Consider the following 19,021-nt stretch of genomic DNA (forward strand, 5'->3'; position numbering starts at 1 on the left):
CTTTTAGATTCAGGATTACTCTGTTGATGGTTTCTTTTTCCCTGCCTTTTTTACAACTGTCTTTAAGAAAAAAAGAAAAATCAGTAAGTGTTTTAATTTATTTAAATTAAAAAGTAGTATACCAATGTGAGAACCACTTTCAGAAACAAAAATTGGCAATCTATCCTTTATCTGTTGGCATCCTTTGCTAGTCATTTTAAGACTTTTGGTTTGTGTTTTTTGCTATATGACTTGTAGCTTACTACGTATTGTTTATGGTAGAAAGGTAAAAAAAAAAAAAATCTGCACGTGCAAATGTGAAACTTCAAATTACCAAGATGTTACTCAAGCTTTTTGTGACAATCACTGTTTTTGGTAGTGGACTTAAGGCATTTTAAAGGCATCAAAGTTGTGAATAACAACATAGTGTGACATAGTACAGAAGTTACCAGAAATCAGGTTCCTTCACCTTTTGCTGGCTACCCCAAAAACCATTGGATGTTAGTACTTGCAGGTTAGTTGGACTTCTCCACCCACAGACTACTTTATCACTGTGATGACAAGTCCTTGCAAAATTCTCTGCATACATAATAATCTGGAAAATGCTGCCTATGGAGAGGACAGTTTCTTCCTTGTGAGTTATGGTAAGAAAATGTTGAATATGTTGACATTATAATGATGTTTATAGGGATGTTGTTGAATACAATACTTGGGTTCTGTGTGGTATTCTGAAATGTTAGTGTATAGCAGCTAGGTAGTACGCTTTCATTATGTTACTGGATCTTTTTATATCCTACAAGTGTAGGAATCTGTTATGGAATGTTTTCATACATCAGTAATAGTATACGGTTGTGGTGGTGTTTCAGCTTCTTATTGTTAATCCATTTTTCTAACAAGTACATGGAGTCTTTGCAGTAGGTGATCTGTTGCTTTTCAAGTGGTTGAAATTCACTAACTTGTTATTACTCTGTCCTTGACCTTTTTTTGCAATTCTGCTATTTAGTTTTCTGTTACTGTCTTGTAACCTGGGGGGGAGTGGTGGTTTTTTTTTGTCTTTTTGTGGCACATACTCCACAGAATATTTGCTCCCTGTAATATTTCTTTTCCAAGAATGCTCGAGAGTGGCCATTGTATTCCAGGCTTAGAGCATAGTGTTGCTGTTTTTCAGGAATATTAAACAAGAAATTTTCTTGACCGTGTGTTAGCTTTTTTATACTCTACTGGACCATCTTTCTGTATTGCTTTACACTTTCGTTGAGACATCATCACTAAGATGTTTCCCGTAATTTACCTAAAAGCCTTAAATACATACAACTGAGAAATGTTTTGGATTGTTTTTTTATACTTCAGACATTTTATTAATCAGCAGCAAACCAAGATATCTATGAAGTTTAGATTCTCTCCTAAGAGGAGAGAGGTTCTGTTGTGAAAAAGATGTGATGTGCATGATAGCTGTATCCTTGAGAAACAAGTTGATGACAACAGCTTGGATCCAGTTCTTGTATCTGGATTTTGCTTTGGTTGAATTAAAACATATGCAGAATGCACTGAGCTAGTAAATGTAAACATGTAGGTATTTTGGCCATGTTTTTCCTCAGCTGCTTCAGTAATTCCAAAATGTACAATTCTACAAGCTTGAGAGAAGCCAGAGTGCTGCGGTTCCAGTAATGACACTGAAGCTGTATTACCAACAGGTACACATGTCACCTGTGACATGCACTTGCGGCATACATGTCCATGTCATTCACATGTCACAAAATATCACACACATCACATTGTACATGAGATGTCACATGTTGCATGGTATAGGTCATGTTACATGGAATACGTCACATACATGTAACTCATGTCATATGACTGTCACATGCATATTACATGTCATTACATGTCATTACATGTCACATGATAACAGCCATGTCATGTCTAACACACCACATATATGTCAAATGCTACACGATGTATCACTTTTTCATGTGTCTTACATGTAACATACAACACATCATAATGCATGTCACATGTCCAGCTTGTGCCACGCCTCGTCACATGTTGCATACGTTTTATATTGGTATTAAAATTAGATATCAAGCAAGAACTCAAATTGGTTTTCATAAGTAGGAGTGTATGAGATTCTGTTGAGGTTTTTTTCCAACTTACGGGAAAAGGTACATACCGTGAAGTTCACCTTACTATGCTTTTTTAGGTGCTTTCAAAAGAATATCCTTTTTCTTTAGAGATTTATTTTAAAGCTTGGGCAAATGCAGGAGTCAGTCCTGTAGCTACTATTGAAGTATGTAAATCTACCTGTAATTAGTTGCAAATTTAACAGACAAAAATACATGCAGAGTGTTTTTGGTGTATGTAAAATTTTTAGCAATATTTTTAAAACTTCAGATGTTCTCTTTGTTTTTTTAACAAAATGTTAAATGGCTACGAAGTGGAATACAGTGATAGTATCACAAAATGGGTGGGGAAGTACACTTCTAGTTCCATCAAATGAAACTAGATTATTCATTGACTAGAACTTGATAAAAGTTACATTCCATATTAATAATGATCCAGTTGGTATTTTGTAAGTGTACAGGTTTTAGTGAGAAGTCCATTGTGTGTTTTTTCTATAGATTTTATGAACAAATGTAAATTGATTTCTGTCACTGTCTTCAGAGCTATCGTATTCAGTTCTGCTGACAGTGTATTTTATTTAACCTAGGCTTTTCACTTTTGTGTTAAACTCAATGTTGTCTATACTTATCATGTGATATGTCATGGCAGTCTGAAAACCTCTTTGCCCAGAGAAGTGTAGTGAGCAGGTGTAGTGTCGAAGTAGCAATACTTAATTCCAAGGTTTTTTTACACTACACCTTGCCTTAGATTTTCTAGAGGAGGGCAAGAGTGTGTTTAAATGCTTCTCCAGCATGCATTTTATTAATGTGACACAATTAACTTTTATTATCTACTGCTGTGCACAATGCTTTGCAAACATCTTGCATGCTTTTTAGGAAACATACAGTTATGTGTGGCTGAAACTGACGTATGAACTTAAAATGTTGATTGGAATCTGAAAGGCCCTGTGACTATAAGCATGAGCAACACAAGCAACTTCCTCCTGCAGCTGCCTCAGTGTATCAGCAAACTTCATAGTAAAACAGGTACTTCTGTAAAAAGGTGTCTTGAAGCACTTGTTGGAGATGCCAGACAGGGAATGAGCCAGCAAACATTTTGAAAATCCACAGCAGAGGACAATTGTGGTACAAAAGTGACACGGCAGTCCCCAAAACTGGTGCCAGCATAGCCAAAGCTTTTGTTTTCCATGACTGTAAACCTGCAGCTGTGTCAGAATATTGCAGCCCAGTTCCAGAGCGGTTTGCACAGGCCCAAAGCATGTATATATTTTCACATGTATGCCACAAGTGCATGTCACTGCATCTGTTTTATGAAATCGTTCGTGAGCCATGGCCTCATATGATTGCATGGGGAAGTGTCTCTTTACCATCTTTTCTTGATTTCTGAAGTACTTGAGAGTTTCTATCTTATTGAGTGCTTACTGTTTAGGGACTTAGAAAAGGTCTTGGTTATTCTGCTTGGGATGTCCAACTGCATGGATTGATCCTGAGGTAGGTTTTACCAGATCTTCAGAGTTGAGGTTTCTCATGCTTTAGCAAATGGTAAAGGAAGCCTTATCTATTAACTATGTTCAACGAAAACTGTTCCTGTACCCGCTTTGTGACTGCTGAGAGCTGGGGCAGCAATGCAGACAAACGTGTGTGGCCTGATACTGGAATTTGTTTGCAAAGCCACTACGAAGGGTGTTGAGAGAGCTGGGTGATGACATTGTGAGGCTGTTCTCCACAATCTTTGAGAAGTACTGGAGATTGAGGAGGTCACAGAAGACTGAAGGAAGGCTGATATCACCCCCATCTACAAGAATGGCTTAAAGGAGGATCCAGGAAATTATAGACCCATCAGTCTGACATCAGTCCCTGGGAAAGCTATGGGGGATGAATCCTGGGAATGAATCCTCCTGGGGCTTGTCACAAGTAAAATGAAGCATGTGCTTGAGGAAAAGCTAGTGCAGATCCACCAAGGCAAACAGTGCTTGACAGACATGATCACCTTCTACAGTGAAGTAACATGCTTGGTTGATGTGGGGCGAGTGGTGGACGTTGTCTACCTGGACTTCTGCAAAGGTTTTGACATGCATTCCCATAGCGTGCTCCTGGGGAAACAGATGCATTATGGTCTAGACAAGTGATCGGTGTGGTGTGTGGGGAGTTGGCTGAAAGGCTGCACCTAGAGGGTAAGGGCAAATGGCTCTGTTTCGAACTGGCAACCTGTCACAAGTGAGGTCTCCCAGGGACTGATATTGGGCCCAGCACTTCTTAATATAAGTGATTTGGATGATGGGATCAAGTGTACCCTGATGAAGTTTGCTGATGATACCAAACTGAGTAGGGAAGTGGACACCTGGGAAAGGAGAGCCACCTGCAGGAAGACCTGGATAGGCTGGAAGAGTGGGCTAACCTTATGAAGTTCAGCAAGAGCAAGTGCAACGTCTTGTGCCTGGGAGAACATAACCCAGGAGCGCAGCACAGGCTGGGATCTAACTGGCTGTGGGGCAGCTCTGTGGAAAGGGAGCTGGGGGTCCTGGTGGACAACAAGCTCAGTGTGAGTTACCAGTGTGCTGTTGCAGCATAGAAAGCCAACAGGATGCTGGGCTGCATTAGCAAGGGCATCACCAGCAGAGACAGAGAAGTCAGTATCCCACTTACCTCAGTTCATGTCAGGCCACACCTGGAATACTGTGTTCAGTTTTGGCCCCCACTATGCAAAAAAATGTGGCAGGCTGGAGAGAGTCCAGAGAAGGGCCACAAAGATGATCAAAGGACTGAGAAGCTGCCGTATGAGGAAAAGCTGAGAGAACTGGGCTTGCTCAGTGTTGAGAAAAGAAGGCTAAGGGGAGACCTTGTCACCGTGCTCCAGTATTGACAGGGTGGCTACAAAGAAGATGGAGTCTTATAAAAAAGGAGTCACATGGAAGAGGCAGGCATAATGGGCTCCAAGTTACTCCTGGGGAGATTCCGATTGGACAAGAAGGAAACTTCACAATGAGAACAATCAGCCATTAGAATAAGCTGCCCAGGGAAGTGTTGGATTCTCCAACATTGGATGCTTTTAAGATTCAGCTGGACAGGATGCTGGGCCATCTTGTCTAGATTCTGATTTTGCCAAGAAAGGTTGGATCCTTGATGTCCCTTCCAGCCTGGTATTCTACGATTCTTTGTTATGCGTGATGCTGTTACTTCAGGGTGCAGCTATCTGCTGTAGATTAGAGGCTTTAGATGCAACTGATTCAAAAGGTTACGTTTATTAAGTAACCCAGTGAAAAAACTGAATGGAGTAATGGATAGTCTAAAGCCACATTGTTGAAACTGGGTTGCAATTACATTATTTAGTATGTTTTTACAACTGTAATTCTATTAATTATTAGTCTTAAACCATGTAGACTGTGTATATTTACTGTATACTGTAACTCTGTTTCCATTCCGTGCCTACTACTCAGCATTAGAGTGGAAGTCAGCCCCCCCCCCCTTATACCAGCTTCCCACGCTAATCAGACACAGACTGATAGGGCGTCCAGCAGGTGTTCAAGGACATCTCTGGATTTGACTCTGCAGGTTAGTGTCACTGCTGGGCAATTTCAGCATTATTTGGTTTTATTAATGTGGAAACTAAGCTATGGGTGGTTTTGCAAGATTCTGCACACTAAAATTCCTCTAGAATTGGCAGTAGTAGTCAAGTCATTTGCGTCAGTCTTACATTCTTATGGGATTTTTTAAGGCTAATCGTTCTGACTTTTCTCATAGGCTCAGTGCTTACTATGTCTTTAAATATTGTCTTTGTTTAAAGGAGAATTTTTAAAATTCTTTTTGCATGCTGCTTTAAAGAATTTATCAAGGAATAAGGAATGTAGAAGGAATGTATGTAAAGAGAAGCATTATTCTACAAAGACTGACAAAGTAGAGCAAATTTTTATGAATAAATTTCTTGTCTGTTTTATCATCTTCCAGGTCATTCTGTGCTTAGGTCTTACTGTTATTGCAGACTGTGATTTGGAAGGCATCTGATTTGTGAAGAGGGTGGAGCTGATCTCTTTGTGGTGGGGATGACTGACAGTATTTGCTTTTTTGAGTTCTTGTGGGTGGGGACAGTGCACTCCTTCACTGTGGGAAGAGAAGATAAGTAGAGCAACAGATACCAGCGCTGTAAGTATTTTCCCAGTTTTGGCAGAAAGCTATCATTAACACTTATTTTCTCTTCACAGCGTTCAAGAAAACGGCTGGTTTTTCCATTGTTAGTTGGTGTTTAAGTATAGCTTCAAATACTCCATACCACACCCACCAGCAAAACACATCAAAGACTAAATGATAGGCTGATAACTGCTCTAGTGTGCTTACTTTCATCAATTACAGCTTGCATTGTTGGCCTTCAGTGGTGGGGTTTGGATTGTAAAAGATGCTCTTAGTAGTTTCCTTCTGCATAAAACTTACAATGCAATGTGACTTACTCCATTTGAAGTAAGCTCATTGTGAATAGTTAAGGCAGTACATGTTCTTAAGGATTTATACATTAATTGTTAGTATTATATTGGTTGTTGCTGGAAAGAGTTGGTTATGTAAGTGTTCTGGGACACTGATACCTCAGTTACCTGCATAGTTATTACATCAGGTGTTATTGTTTTCATAATGTTTCTTGTCTCTGAAGATTTTTGAGAACTACCTATTTTGCTTACAACAAGAAGAAAAAAGCATCCTGTAAAAAAATATAGCAGAAAGCCCATGTAGCTAAGTAGGGCAACTCACCAAAAAAGTTCAGGGTTTTGAGTTTCTTGATGGGGTGAAACAACTTGGTACTATTAGTTGTGGACCTTGTGCTGGATGCCAGCATAAACTGGTATTTTATATTCCTTTAAAAAGGTTGTCTGCAGGTCTCTTGTTTTGAGTCTGGTTACCTGTATGTTTGTATACTGGCAAGTGATTTTGGGTTTTGTTTTCAATCAGGTTTTTAAAAAAAGCAGATTAGTAAGTTACCATAGATAAACCCAGTATGATTTAACAAAGAAGACTCTGGACATGAATTTTTATATTTTATCAAAATTTATTAAATATCATCTACAAGTAACTTTTAATAGTTCTTTCAATAAATAGTTGTCTCTCTAAGTTTATTGACAAAGTGAGAATTAATTAGTTTTCCAACATACATTTTGAGCCCGTAGGGCTTACAGAAAGGATCAAATGTGATCTTAGAACAGACTGTCTTATCACCCAGGCTAAGAACATACAGTGGTCCCAAAATGGACAGCAAGCTGGTAAGCCACAGGGCAAAATGTATAAATTAGTCATAATTAAATATTTAAATAAATAATGGAGCAGTAAAAATAAAAATGGTGATCTGATTATTTTAGCATAGATATCAGAAAGTTGTTCAGTTCTTGGTGAAATGCAGGAAACCTCTTCTTGTCATGAGCTTCACAGATCTTGCATCCAGTTCCTTGGGGAGTCAGGTCCTGCAATACAGGTATTTGTTTTGATTGGTGACAACTCTGTTGCCAGCTAGTTTTAGCAATAATACATCAACTTCTGTATGTTAAGTTTTTTTTTTTTTAAGAAAAAAGAACCCTTCGTGGGGGTTTGATGCTTTTGGTTGGTAAGTGTTAAGAGATGACATGATGAAGCAGCTGCTTATAAAAAGTGTTTTGTAAATGTAAAAATACTACAAGATAAATGCTTTCACTCTCTATGATAAATACTGCAGCAGAGGCAAATCTTAATCTCTAGCCTGAAGAGGATTTCTAAAATGAGTAAAGGATCTCTAAGCTATTGTTTATGTAACATATCAAGGTGTATTAATTTATTGTTGATTCCTTTACATTCATAAATTTATGGCACAGTTTTCAAAGCCATTGCTTGCACAAATCATTACTATGCTCCTAAAAGCAAGTTTTTGTCAGCGTGAGATGCCTTGCATGATTTAGTAAAGAAAATAAATGTAGTATTTTTTAAAATGTTGACTTGTATAACTAGAAGGGATCAAATATATTTTACTGTGCAGGCTGATCATGCAAATAGATGTTGTCACATAGTTTAATGTTATGATATTTCTGTATATAACCTCATCTTCTTAAGGGATGATAACACATAGACTTTGAAGCACAAAACCACTGATCCTGGCATTGTCTTTCACTAACACTAAAACTTTTTTTTTTTAACTGGGTAAAACGATTGCCTACCCTGAGACTCTGGAGATTCATTTTGATATTTCGAAGATTTTGCAAGTCCTCAGCTTCAATTTCATTTTCCAGGGTGCCCATTTCTGTCAGGTAACATTGTAGAGTGTGCCAGCTGCACTCCTAGAACAGTCAGAAAATCATTACGACTTGTTTACTGAAAACAATTTATTCAGTTTTTAAAAACCTTGATTGCCCATTGTTTTTATCCTTTTATCAGCCATGAGACTGTTTTTTTTCTATAACCTATATTTCATTCGTTCCCCTTGTACTGTAAGATGTTATACGTGGCCTTAGTTCTGTGGTAAATTGTGGCTTTTGAAACGTGAATAATGAACATTTTCAAAATGTGGGAATATCTCTTGAGAACAGAAGCTGTAGTATTGGCTCCTAAAGCAGGCATTAGTCCCAGTTACCATGTGCCAATCATGCCTTAGCGAAAGGGTTAATAGTCAAAGCCTCTGTCAGTTTTACAGTGGCCTTCTCAGAGCTATATTCAGTTGCTGCACTTTGGTTGCTTCGTCTAATGTCTACAGCTGATCTGGCTTTTGAATATGATAAATAACTTTACGCATCACTCTCACAAGCTATTTCAGGCACTCAGTGACAATGTTATTAATCAGCCTCATACATTTGCATTTGAGTACAGGAGCTCTGAGGTAGTTATGTCTTGATGTTGCCAGCATATGAGAAAAATGACTCAGATAAGGAAGTGGTTGCAGAATCTGACTTTAAATCTTTACTGAGACAAGATGACTGTTAAGTGAGAATTCTTCTGGATTAAAAACTTAATTGGAGGTTTAAAGTAGTTGACAGATAAGTTGTGTAAAGACTTTTAACTACTTTCAAGTACTAAATAACTTGATGCTCTTGTTTGTTGATATACTTGTGCGCTGAATTAAAAAGCAAAGTAATACTGATCAGCGACCTGTCAATGATGAATAGTCTGTGGTAAAGGTGTACATAGAATGCTAGCTGCACTCTGGTATGCAATTTTTAGAAAGATGCAATCAATAGTATTCTTGTGGAACTAAGTCTTAGATATTAACTAAATACCATAAAACATGAATATACAGCTAATATATCCAGAATGGCTTGGTAAAGTTTTATTCCTGAAAAGAGCTAGATAGAGCATAACTGAATTTCATCATTGGTGGAATATAGAACACTTATAAATTCTTAAACAGAACCTACTAGTGGTTCTGCATCTAGTTTAGATAATATATGGGCAATTTCATATAGATTGCTTTAATTAATCTATTTCTAAGTCTAACTTCATTCTCAATGTTTAAATGATTCATGGAACATTTTTATGTTAATTCAACCATGTATTAAGCAGGATCAATAGGGAGAATTCATTTTGTGTTACATATTGCACAGAACAATTAGGCAAAATTGTGTATTACCCTGTTAATGTTTGAAAACACAAATCAAAAGTAGAAGTGTCTTTTAAGAACCAAACTCCCTAGGCTGAATTCAGGCTATTCAGATTTGTATTTTATATCTGCCCTTCTAATAAGCCAGTTACTTTGGTGTAACTCAATAACATAAAGTAGCCATACCATAGAAATCCTTCTGTAAACAGAAAATTTAAACTCACCTGTTTCTCATTTGGTGTGTAAAGATCAAGATGAATCTTCTGTAGAATAGGGGGAGAAAAAGTTATTAATTTTTTTTTCTGAAAAAATACATAGAAAAAAAATAGAAAAGGAACTTATAATAAAATAAAATAATCCACTTACATTCTTGCTTTTTTCCAGGAGTTTTAAATCTTTTATTAAAACTTCAAGAAGTTGTTGTTTTTCTGTTGCTAGAGGTGCTCCATAAGCAGTGGTCATAAGCATCACAGCTGAAATACAGCTGAAGATCAGTACTTTGCACATCATGTCAGTGTTCTGATTATCTGTATGCTAGTATTTGAGTGGTGATATATGATGAGAGCTGATAAGTTGTCATTAAGCTGTTTAGTGTATTTATACTCTTTTTCTGGGGGGTGGGAAAAAGATGGGGGCGTCATGTAAAAGAGGTTTTATTACACATTTTTTCATATGTTCTACCTGTATGGCAAGACTCATTACTTTTGTTTTTCCTCCCCTGATGACACTTTGGAATTTTTATAAAGCAAGAGGGATTTTACCTACATTCACTGGGGTAAGAGAAGCCCACACTCACTTTTGACAGTCTCTTTGCATGAAACACTTTTTCCCTCATGCGCTGTCCCACTCCCCCATAGAATATGCTACTGCCACACAAAATGTTGTTCTAAAGATGTATCGTTTAACCATTTTGTTTGTTTATCTGTATGTATTTATCCTTCCACAAATTCTGTGGCATTTTTGAAGAAGAAAGAAGCATTCTCATTTTAGTAATTGTTGATGAAACAACAGGAAGAAACTTGGCTTCCTGTCTGAAGGTGGTTTTACCTGTCATCTTTTACACAGCCAGTTAATGTAAGCTGAGGTGCGTGAGTCAGTCTTTATACCATCAAATTTAAAATGTTTATTAAAAAAAAGGGCAGGATTCTTTGTTTTGGGATGTTAAACCATTTTTCTATTACTGTATGTCTTAATGCTGTTCTTTTTTCCTTGTGTGCACCTTTCACTTTTCTCCAGCTTATAATGAAAATACACTGCTTTTTAAAGTATTTACAGATTTTTCTCACTGATACCTAACCCACTGCATTTTGTGGTGTGTATCACAGTACTGAAGTTGAGAGTAAGCAGTCATTTGATGCTGAACTTGCATGATATTGCTGAATTGTTGTTCTTTTCTGGTTCAGAGGTCTGTTGACTGATATCTTTGGAATGCTATGTGCAGAGTTTAAAATTCGAAAGTTTTCTTAATTCCGAGTATAGTTCTGAGCTAAATACTCCCCCTACTGCCCAGAAGTCTCTAACATTATATGAAACGATTCTTTTGCTTAGTGAATTCAGCTGCTGAAACTGTGTGGAATAAATTCTGGGTTTGCATGCTATTGTGGGTTGAAGTTTTGTAGCATTCAGAATGAGCAAGACTGGGTGGGTAACTGCTCCAGCCGCCACTGCATGTAAAACTGCATGTGGAAATTTACAGGTTCTGATCATGTAATCTGAGGGAGAGTGAATGGGTTCAGAGTTGGTTAGGATACACTTCTGCTTGGATTAAATACAGTCCATTATTATAATTTGTCTTATTAGAGTCTGTCCACTAACCATTAAACTGGTGTTAATTAGCAGCATGATCCCAGCTGCTGGAGAGCTTAGTATTCATTTCCTGCTTTTGAAATAAGTACAGGTATTTAATGTGTATAGTCATACGGAAGCCCCAAGTAGCTATTGTAACTTGCAATATGTAGTATTTGCGCAGTTTGAGATGTCTTCTGGCACTATATCTTTTGTCTTGTAGTTATTATTGATAGTAAACAGTTTCAAATGAGTTATGACTGCAAAGGTGAACTGCTGAACGCTGCGTTCTCAGCTTTTCTCCAGGGTGCTTATAAAGTTAGATCATTTTATGCAAGTTTTTTAGTTGTTCGGTTTAAGTTGATGTGTTTTGACTGTATAAACAGAAATAATAGTGAGCACAAGACGTGTTTTTGTTTGTAATGAAATTGGAATAACTGTTTACTGTTTTCAGTGCTATTCAGTCTTTGCTACATTGGCTCAATAATATTGTGGAGATTTCTCTCCTCTTTACAAAATATTACATGGAAATAGATGTGGAAGCACTGACTTTGAGATTCTGAATCTGACACCTTTCTGGAGTAGTTTGTAGCACAGTTTAGGTTAGAGGTTGCTCTAAGCACTTCCTTTGTGCTGGAGCACTGGGGTTTTTTTTTTGCATCAGTGCTTAAAATACAACACAGCCAGCACTGGACTATTGCTTTCTTTTGCAAATCGTGGAGAACTTAAAAAAAAGATAAAGCCTGAGCATTCTATCCAATTTTTAGCAAGATCTGCTAAAGAACTAACACTGTTTGGGTAACTAGCTCCCACGCATCTTTGACCATAGGGCTTTTAAAAACAGTTTCCTAAGTTGTTTTTACGTCATAGTGTGCAAAACGATGATTTTAGTTGTAGTTTAGGTGTAATTGGAGTCAGATCTTTATCTGGTAATGTTTTTTAAAGAATAAAAGAGGCTTGCATTTCAAGGCAGCAAGGGTTGAAGTTTGAATATGCAGTGTTTAATAAATTGTACACAGTAGTTTGAGTGATTAATTTTCCTGTAACATTTTGCTGCAGGGTTTGTGGTCCAGTGGGAGAAGGCGACAGATCTTATTTTGACCATTTTTATTGGATTTGGGAGGAGATGGCTTGGAGTGTATTGAAAAACCCAGAAACAGCACAAACTCTGTTATTGTTAACACATAACTTTATGTTTGCATTACACCTTAGGTTTTAGGAGTCTGTCCTGCTTAAAATTTAGTCTTCACTATGCTAGCTAAGCAATTTCCAAAGTAGTTAGACTACTCTTATAGGCTGTTCTCTCTTCAATGTGTACATGGAAGACAAACCAAATCTAACCACAAGTAGTAGAAAGAAGCTGAATCTGACCACAAGTAGTAGAAAAAATTGCATCTGCAGGGACACAGGCAGAACATTCATGGTCATGGTACTACTAAGACTATAGGTCAGCTGTACAGCGGCCTTCTTTGTGACTGGTATGTTGTCATGATGGTATAAGCCCCCCGACAATTCCCTGTGGTACTGTCGTGTTTCAGTAGATGTGTCTGGAACTTCTTTGTCCTTTTTTTTTTTTTTTAATTAAGTTTTTCTTACTTGTGTATTTTTCACCTAAGTGCTGTTTATCAGATTATAACAAACCAGTAGTTCAGTGTCTGCTCAGGGGCTCATATACTGTCAGAGATGGATGGCTTTTTCACATGAGAATCTGCTGATGTGCTATAACTTTTAAATACAGTAATATATCTCTCTGTATGGTGTTGGACTTCTTGCACTTGTCAGGCTTCAGTAATTGCATTCAGTCTGAGCTTGTGGTTTTTTACTAGATGAGGAGTTACATTGGGTTTTATTCAGAGGTGCGCTGATTAAGATAGCTCTCCCAACTTCACCACAGGAACCGAAATTACTCCTTTATGTTGCCTTGGAATCACACAGGATACGATAGTGCTGCCAATGCTGAGCCCCCAAAATCCTACCCTTAAAAAGTACTGAGAGCAGGTACTGGTGACCATGTCATCTGTGGGGTTTTAGTTTTGATTTGGTTTTGATTTCAATGCACAATTATGAAAGGTTGGTTGATTTCTGTATTTTTGTTCTAAATAAAATATTGTTACACTAAAACAACATTATAAGAAAAACACTGTAAAATGCACCATATCAGAAAAGCTTTATGGAATGCTTTAAAAGCCTTGCCTAAATTTTTAAGGAAGATTAGTTAGCAGTAAAGCAAATGTATTAAAGGAAAACAGTATTTGTGGATAAGGGAGAAGAATGTTTGTGTCTTGCTGTGGTTTTAGTGCACTGTTTATTGGTTTTGTAGGACTTATGCCTAATATAAAGAATAAGGGATCATTTTCTCTGTTAGAAAATGAGTAAAAGTAGATGACACACACTGACTAAACTGATCTGTACAACTTCAAAGACTGGAAAAGTTTTTACATAGGATCTGACTCCTCTCAATTTAGGTTCTTATTGTGTCTTTCTGAACTGAAAGATTGCATCTTTCACCCTCCCCTCCCCTTGCAAACCTGATGACTGGTTAATTTTGGAGAGAAGTTTTGGTTTCATTGAGGTATTAAGAATCTTGTTCATCAAGGTGCTTGCCTGCTTTCTCCATCACCAGATCAAAGTGGTATTCAGCTAAACTCACTGTGAATGTCTTGTTTGGTGCACTTCAGTTCATGTGCAGGTGATTTTCAGACTCCTACTGTACAAGCATGCTTTGACAAGATTACTGTCAGTAGAGTCATAGGAACCATAGTGGAGTTCATATGTCTGATGAAGGTGATAACCATCAATTTGTGATCATGATCTGTTGATTTAACTCTTTCTAGCTGTGTTCTAGGTCTGTTTTAAAGGATTTTGAATAGTAGAGGTTGTCTTCTGTTTGAGATCTCAAAATTTATAGGTAATAACCTGTAGAAAGTAAGCCTTTAGTATTCTTCCCACATCAGTAGAGAGACTTATGTAAAGATTTTTGAAGTGAAGTTTTGAATAAAGGGTTGAGTAGCAGTTTTTTATCGTTTGATTTTAAGCCATCAGAAGGAGATAGCCACATCTTTCCTTCTTCAGCCTTCTCTCAGTCTTTTTGTTCAGTCAAGCAGTAGCAGAGGTTCATGATTCTGCCTGTATTCAAATGTAAAATTCATTTTATTAAAGGTGTTAGGTTATGTAGGAGTTGGTCCAAAGAGCAGTATCTGCCTGAACATTGCCATTAAGAACAGAATGACAGTGATTTGGAGAGAGGCCTGAGGAGAAGAATTGTGTTGCACAGGTCTCTCCGACCCGGGGGGCTACTGGTAACAATGGCTGCTGTATGGACTTCGCCTGCTGCCTAGCCAAACTAGCCCCCGCCTCCTAAAAGGGATTGTTATATGGGTCTCCCCAACCTGGGGACAATAACTGCCATCCAGAAGATGGATTCTCACCTGCTACCTCTGTCACACCTGCTCCCCACCTCCTCCCTGAAACAATGGCCAGTGAAGAAGAGCATGCCCAGAAGCTCGCCAGTGGTCCTGAGGCCACCCAATGGACCAGAAAGAGACCCCTGAACCACAGGCGCAGATGGGTCCTGGCACGCAGAGCGGAGATTTTTTGAGCCTGCGCAGTTAAGCCTGGATTGTGAAACAAAGGTGGAGATTGGCCTCAAACAGTGGGAGCAAGGGGGGGTGAAGAAGCATAAAAGATGACTCCCAAATGGACACCATTGAGATCTCCCCACCAAAGGATCATGGATCACAATGGAGGACCGGCAGGATGCTGTTCGGGACCTGGGACCATAGGGACACCTTTGGACACTTGGTGGTAACCAACCTGCTTTCCCCCTTTTCTCTTTCTTTCCCGTTTTCTCTACTTTCTCTATCACGTGCCGCTTTACAGGCAAAATAATGAAGTAGCACCGTTTGATTGAATTTATAACCCGTTGGCATTTTGGTTGCCTTAATTTTGCGTTTCAGGATCAAGGTAAACGAACCATCACGAGTCCATCACTGAATGAACCATGACAGGCTAATAACAAAAGAATACAAACTTTAAATAAAAAAAAAAAGAAACAGCACCAAACTGTGTGAGGTCAGTACACCCTGTAAAATGCAGCACCTTCTTTCAAAGCCCCTGTGATCCTAAAACTCAAAATCTCTAACCTATTGAATAGGTGAGTGCTGTATTTTCTGTTGAGCGAGAACAACCATGGAGATACCTGAGTTAGAGCCAGCAAACTGTCTCCATTTTGCACTACATTTTTAATAGATACTACAAGTAGAACAGTTTTCAGATAAAGGCAATGGATTCCATAACATATTGGTATTTAAAGTTAGGGATGAACTGATACTTGTGTTTATAAGGAAAGTTAAGAAAAAGCAGGAGAAAGCTTTAAATGGTTTTCCTTTCTTGCTTCTCACAGGATTATAGCATGAATTTTGCTGATTCACCAATATATGTGGTATCTTCTTCACTGCAATGGTAAAGGATGATGCGGGAAGGTATGATTTGCTTGGCTTGTGTGACAAGAACAAATGAAGCAAAAGGTAAAATGGAAGCAAGGAGTTGCCATATTGGATTAGAACAGTGGTTTTAACTAGCTGACTATTGTCCCTGATTAGGGCAAGTACCCAGTGTTTCAGGAGAAAGTGCTGAAAAAAAAAAACCAAAGTGAGTAATTCTTAGAATGAATTTTTCCCGTAAGAATGTCAGTGGGTTTTTTTTAAAGAAAGTATTTTGGTTTTAGACGTTTAACTAAAATGATCTCAGAATAGGCAATGATTGGGAATCCCTTCACAAAACCTGTTTTTTTAGTACTTTTTCACTGAAAGGACCAACATTAAGAGTAAGCAATTTCAAAAAAGTAGTTTTAATAATTACGAACTAGCTTGTCCTTGGGAAAAGTAATTTTAATCTTTCCTTAGGAACTGTCTGGAACGTGAGTTTCTATCCTTCTAAAAGTCTTGTTTGTACTTGTTTAATAGGTGTGGGTTTAGTTGGGGTATGGGGTGAAAGACTTATGGGAACCTTGGTGTTTCCCATCACCATAGTTAGCATCGGCTAAGGGCATGGTTCCTAACAGCGTAGTGAGATCTCATAGGATAGGTCTCTCCCCTCTATATTTAGACAGTCGTGAATCTGCCTTGTGCCCAGCCGTGTAGCCTGATTTTCATTTTATAGAAGTGGTGTCTTGCCGCACGTCTGCTCAGTTCATTTTTTTTCAATGCAAGTCATCATTGTACCATATACCTCTTAAATGCTGTAGATACTGATTCTTCCTTGAAACATTAAGGACCATCTCTAACTGAATTTCTCAAAGCAACTTTCACCCAATGTAGAGCATTTGACATACTCACTATTATCAGATTTATTGTTGACAGCAGTGTGTTTTGATTATTCATTTCTGTTGGTATGTGAAATACAACCAAAGATCATGGTGATTGTATATCTCCACTGACTAGTAAAAAGCAAGAGCAATGAGAAAAACAAAGGATGAGGGGAAGGATCTGAAGAGCTAGAGGCTGGTCAGTGTCACCATAATCCCTGGGTAAATTAGAGAGCAAGTTTTTGGGGACTTGAAGGACAAGGAGGTGATTGGCTGCGGGTCAGTACAGATTTACTGAAGGGCACCTTCTGCTTTACCAGCCTTGTTGCCTTCTGCAATGCAATGTTGGGTTCTGTGAACAAAGAAGGAGAAGTGAATGTTCCCTATGTCAGCTTGAGCAAGTGGTGTTGATGATGACATCCTTTCAAGATTGTAGAGGTGTGGTTTGGATGGGAGGACTGCAGAGTGGGTGGAAAAACAGCTGCACCATTAGGTTCAGTAGTGGTCAGTCATTTGCAGCCTGTAGAGGTCTTGGAATATTTGTAGTAGGCATCTCTTGTGGTGATCAAACATGCAAAACATGCAAAAATGTGTATATGTCAGAGATGCATCATTTTATCTCTGAAGTATATGTGAGCATTAGCACTTGAAGAAGTTCACTTCTTATACAGTCATAATTATTTGTATAGAAGTTACTACAGAATTCTATTAGAACAAGAATCTGAAATGGCTAAAAAGTCAGGTAGCAGTATGTGCTAAATGTTAACTATCCCTAACTTTTTTCCTTTAATTGTTGGCCATGGTATATATAATGCAGTTAGGGCATTATAAGAAGAGCTTCTTCATTACGTCTGAAGAAGAGCAACTGAAATTCTTTTAAAACTTCACATTTTCAGGAAGTAAATTCACAGAGGTTGTGAACTTCAGAGTCAGTGGTTTTGTTTTATGGTGAAATTTGGGGTGATTGCAAATCTGAAAGAGAAAATGAATTACTGTGAGTTACAGCATAATGTGAAGTAGAGTTGATTGATAAAGGGTAAGGATTAGGACTGGATGTAATACAGGTTAAAATGATGTGCTGTTTTTACAGAGGAAATAGTTTAGTTTTTGTAAGATTTCTGGGTGAACTTGAATGGCTTCTTTCTGTGTAGGTATAATCTATCTTGGGTAGGTCCAGCATACATTTACAAGGATGATAAGCCTCTTTGTTTTTTCCTTTTGTATCCAAATGGATTTTGTGAAGCTGCTTCCACAGTAAGTGCTTCCAGTATCAAAACTTCAGTTACCTTTTTCCTCTTAGTTGAACATGCACCAAACGTGCTAAAAGTGTTTCCAGTAAACCCACAAAATAATACAAGTGTTAACCTATGCTAGTTTTGTTTCACACTTCTTTTTAGGTGAAGAGCTGTAGAGACCATTACGAACGCACTGCTGATGAGACACAATTCTGTGAGTCTGGCCCACTGATTTTGTTGGCGTATGGGTGGAAAACTGAGCAGGTCCTTCAGGTTCTTATCCTTTATGATTTCCAGGAAAAAGTATGTGTTCTGGACTTAGATGTTGGATATTTCTCTATCTGCTTAAGAAAAAGGAAAGCAAATTGAAGGGATTCTCAAGAGAGGCGATCAAATCAGAGCATTGTTCTTGAGCGGTGTCACCATGGGTTAACTATTACTGGTGCAGTGTGATGGGAAGGAGCTACAGAGTGAAAGTGTCATGAACCCTCTGGTATTTTGCAGAGATTCTTTCTGAAGTTACTGTATAATTACTTGTTGTTGTAATGTATACCAAAATTCATTAAAATACTCACACGGTGTTCTAGGTGTGTTGCCTTTAGGAGTAAGCATCGGTGATACATAAGCTGTTTGACCACCAGTGTAATCATCCTGGTGGGCCTAAGACAAAGAGGTGCCTTGTTGTGGCTGTAAGGAAACTGAGATCTGGCAAACGTTCTAGGTAGCTCAAATTAGAACAAGACTTGTTTTTGGTGGGGAATGGGGGAGGTCAATTAAAGACTAGGGATACTGTGGAGTAAGAGATGAGGTTGCTTTCTTCCATACTTCTCTTTCAAAAGGCAGTAAATACTTTTGTGTTTTCAGGGCAGAACTCATCTGTGGTGTCTTATTGGGTTGTCGCTGTACTGTGTGGTGAGTGGTGTGAAAATTTTAAGAAATCCTTACGTGATAGCCAGGAAGCAACTCCGCATGAAAACCTGTTGAGAGATTTGCCACTGCCATGCAAACTCTGACCTTGGTTTCTCTTTCAAATACTTAGGAACATATCACAGGCTACTTT

General features: G+C 38.2%; 1 protein-coding gene and 1 long non-coding RNA gene across 2 annotated transcripts in view; one reads left to right on the plus strand and one right to left on the minus strand.

Annotated features, from left to right (window-relative positions):
- Positions 1–6,217: 6,217 nt before the first annotated feature.
- Positions 6,218–19,021, plus strand: part of LOC309438817 — a 65,402-nt gene continuing 52,598 nt past the window's right edge. The window contains exon 1 of the long non-coding RNA XR_014183870.1: positions 6,218–6,239. This is a non-coding gene — a long non-coding RNA (uncharacterized lncRNA). The remainder of the gene's footprint in view (positions 6,240–19,021) is intronic.
- LOC309438757 (uncharacterized protein) lies at positions 7,430–10,146 on the minus strand (the record flags this gene model as incomplete). Its single annotated transcript, XM_082050575.1, has 4 exons — positions 7,430–7,540; positions 8,264–8,383; positions 9,861–9,899; positions 10,009–10,146. The coding sequence occupies 4 exons, from the start codon at positions 10,144–10,146 to the stop codon at positions 7,430–7,432; spliced, it is 408 nt and encodes a 135-aa protein (XP_081906701.1).

This window comes from Streptopelia decaocto (genome assembly GCF_964273445.1).
Source record: "Streptopelia decaocto genome assembly, chromosome: 4".
Classification (NCBI taxonomy): Eukaryota; Metazoa; Chordata; class Aves; order Columbiformes; family Columbidae; genus Streptopelia; species Streptopelia decaocto.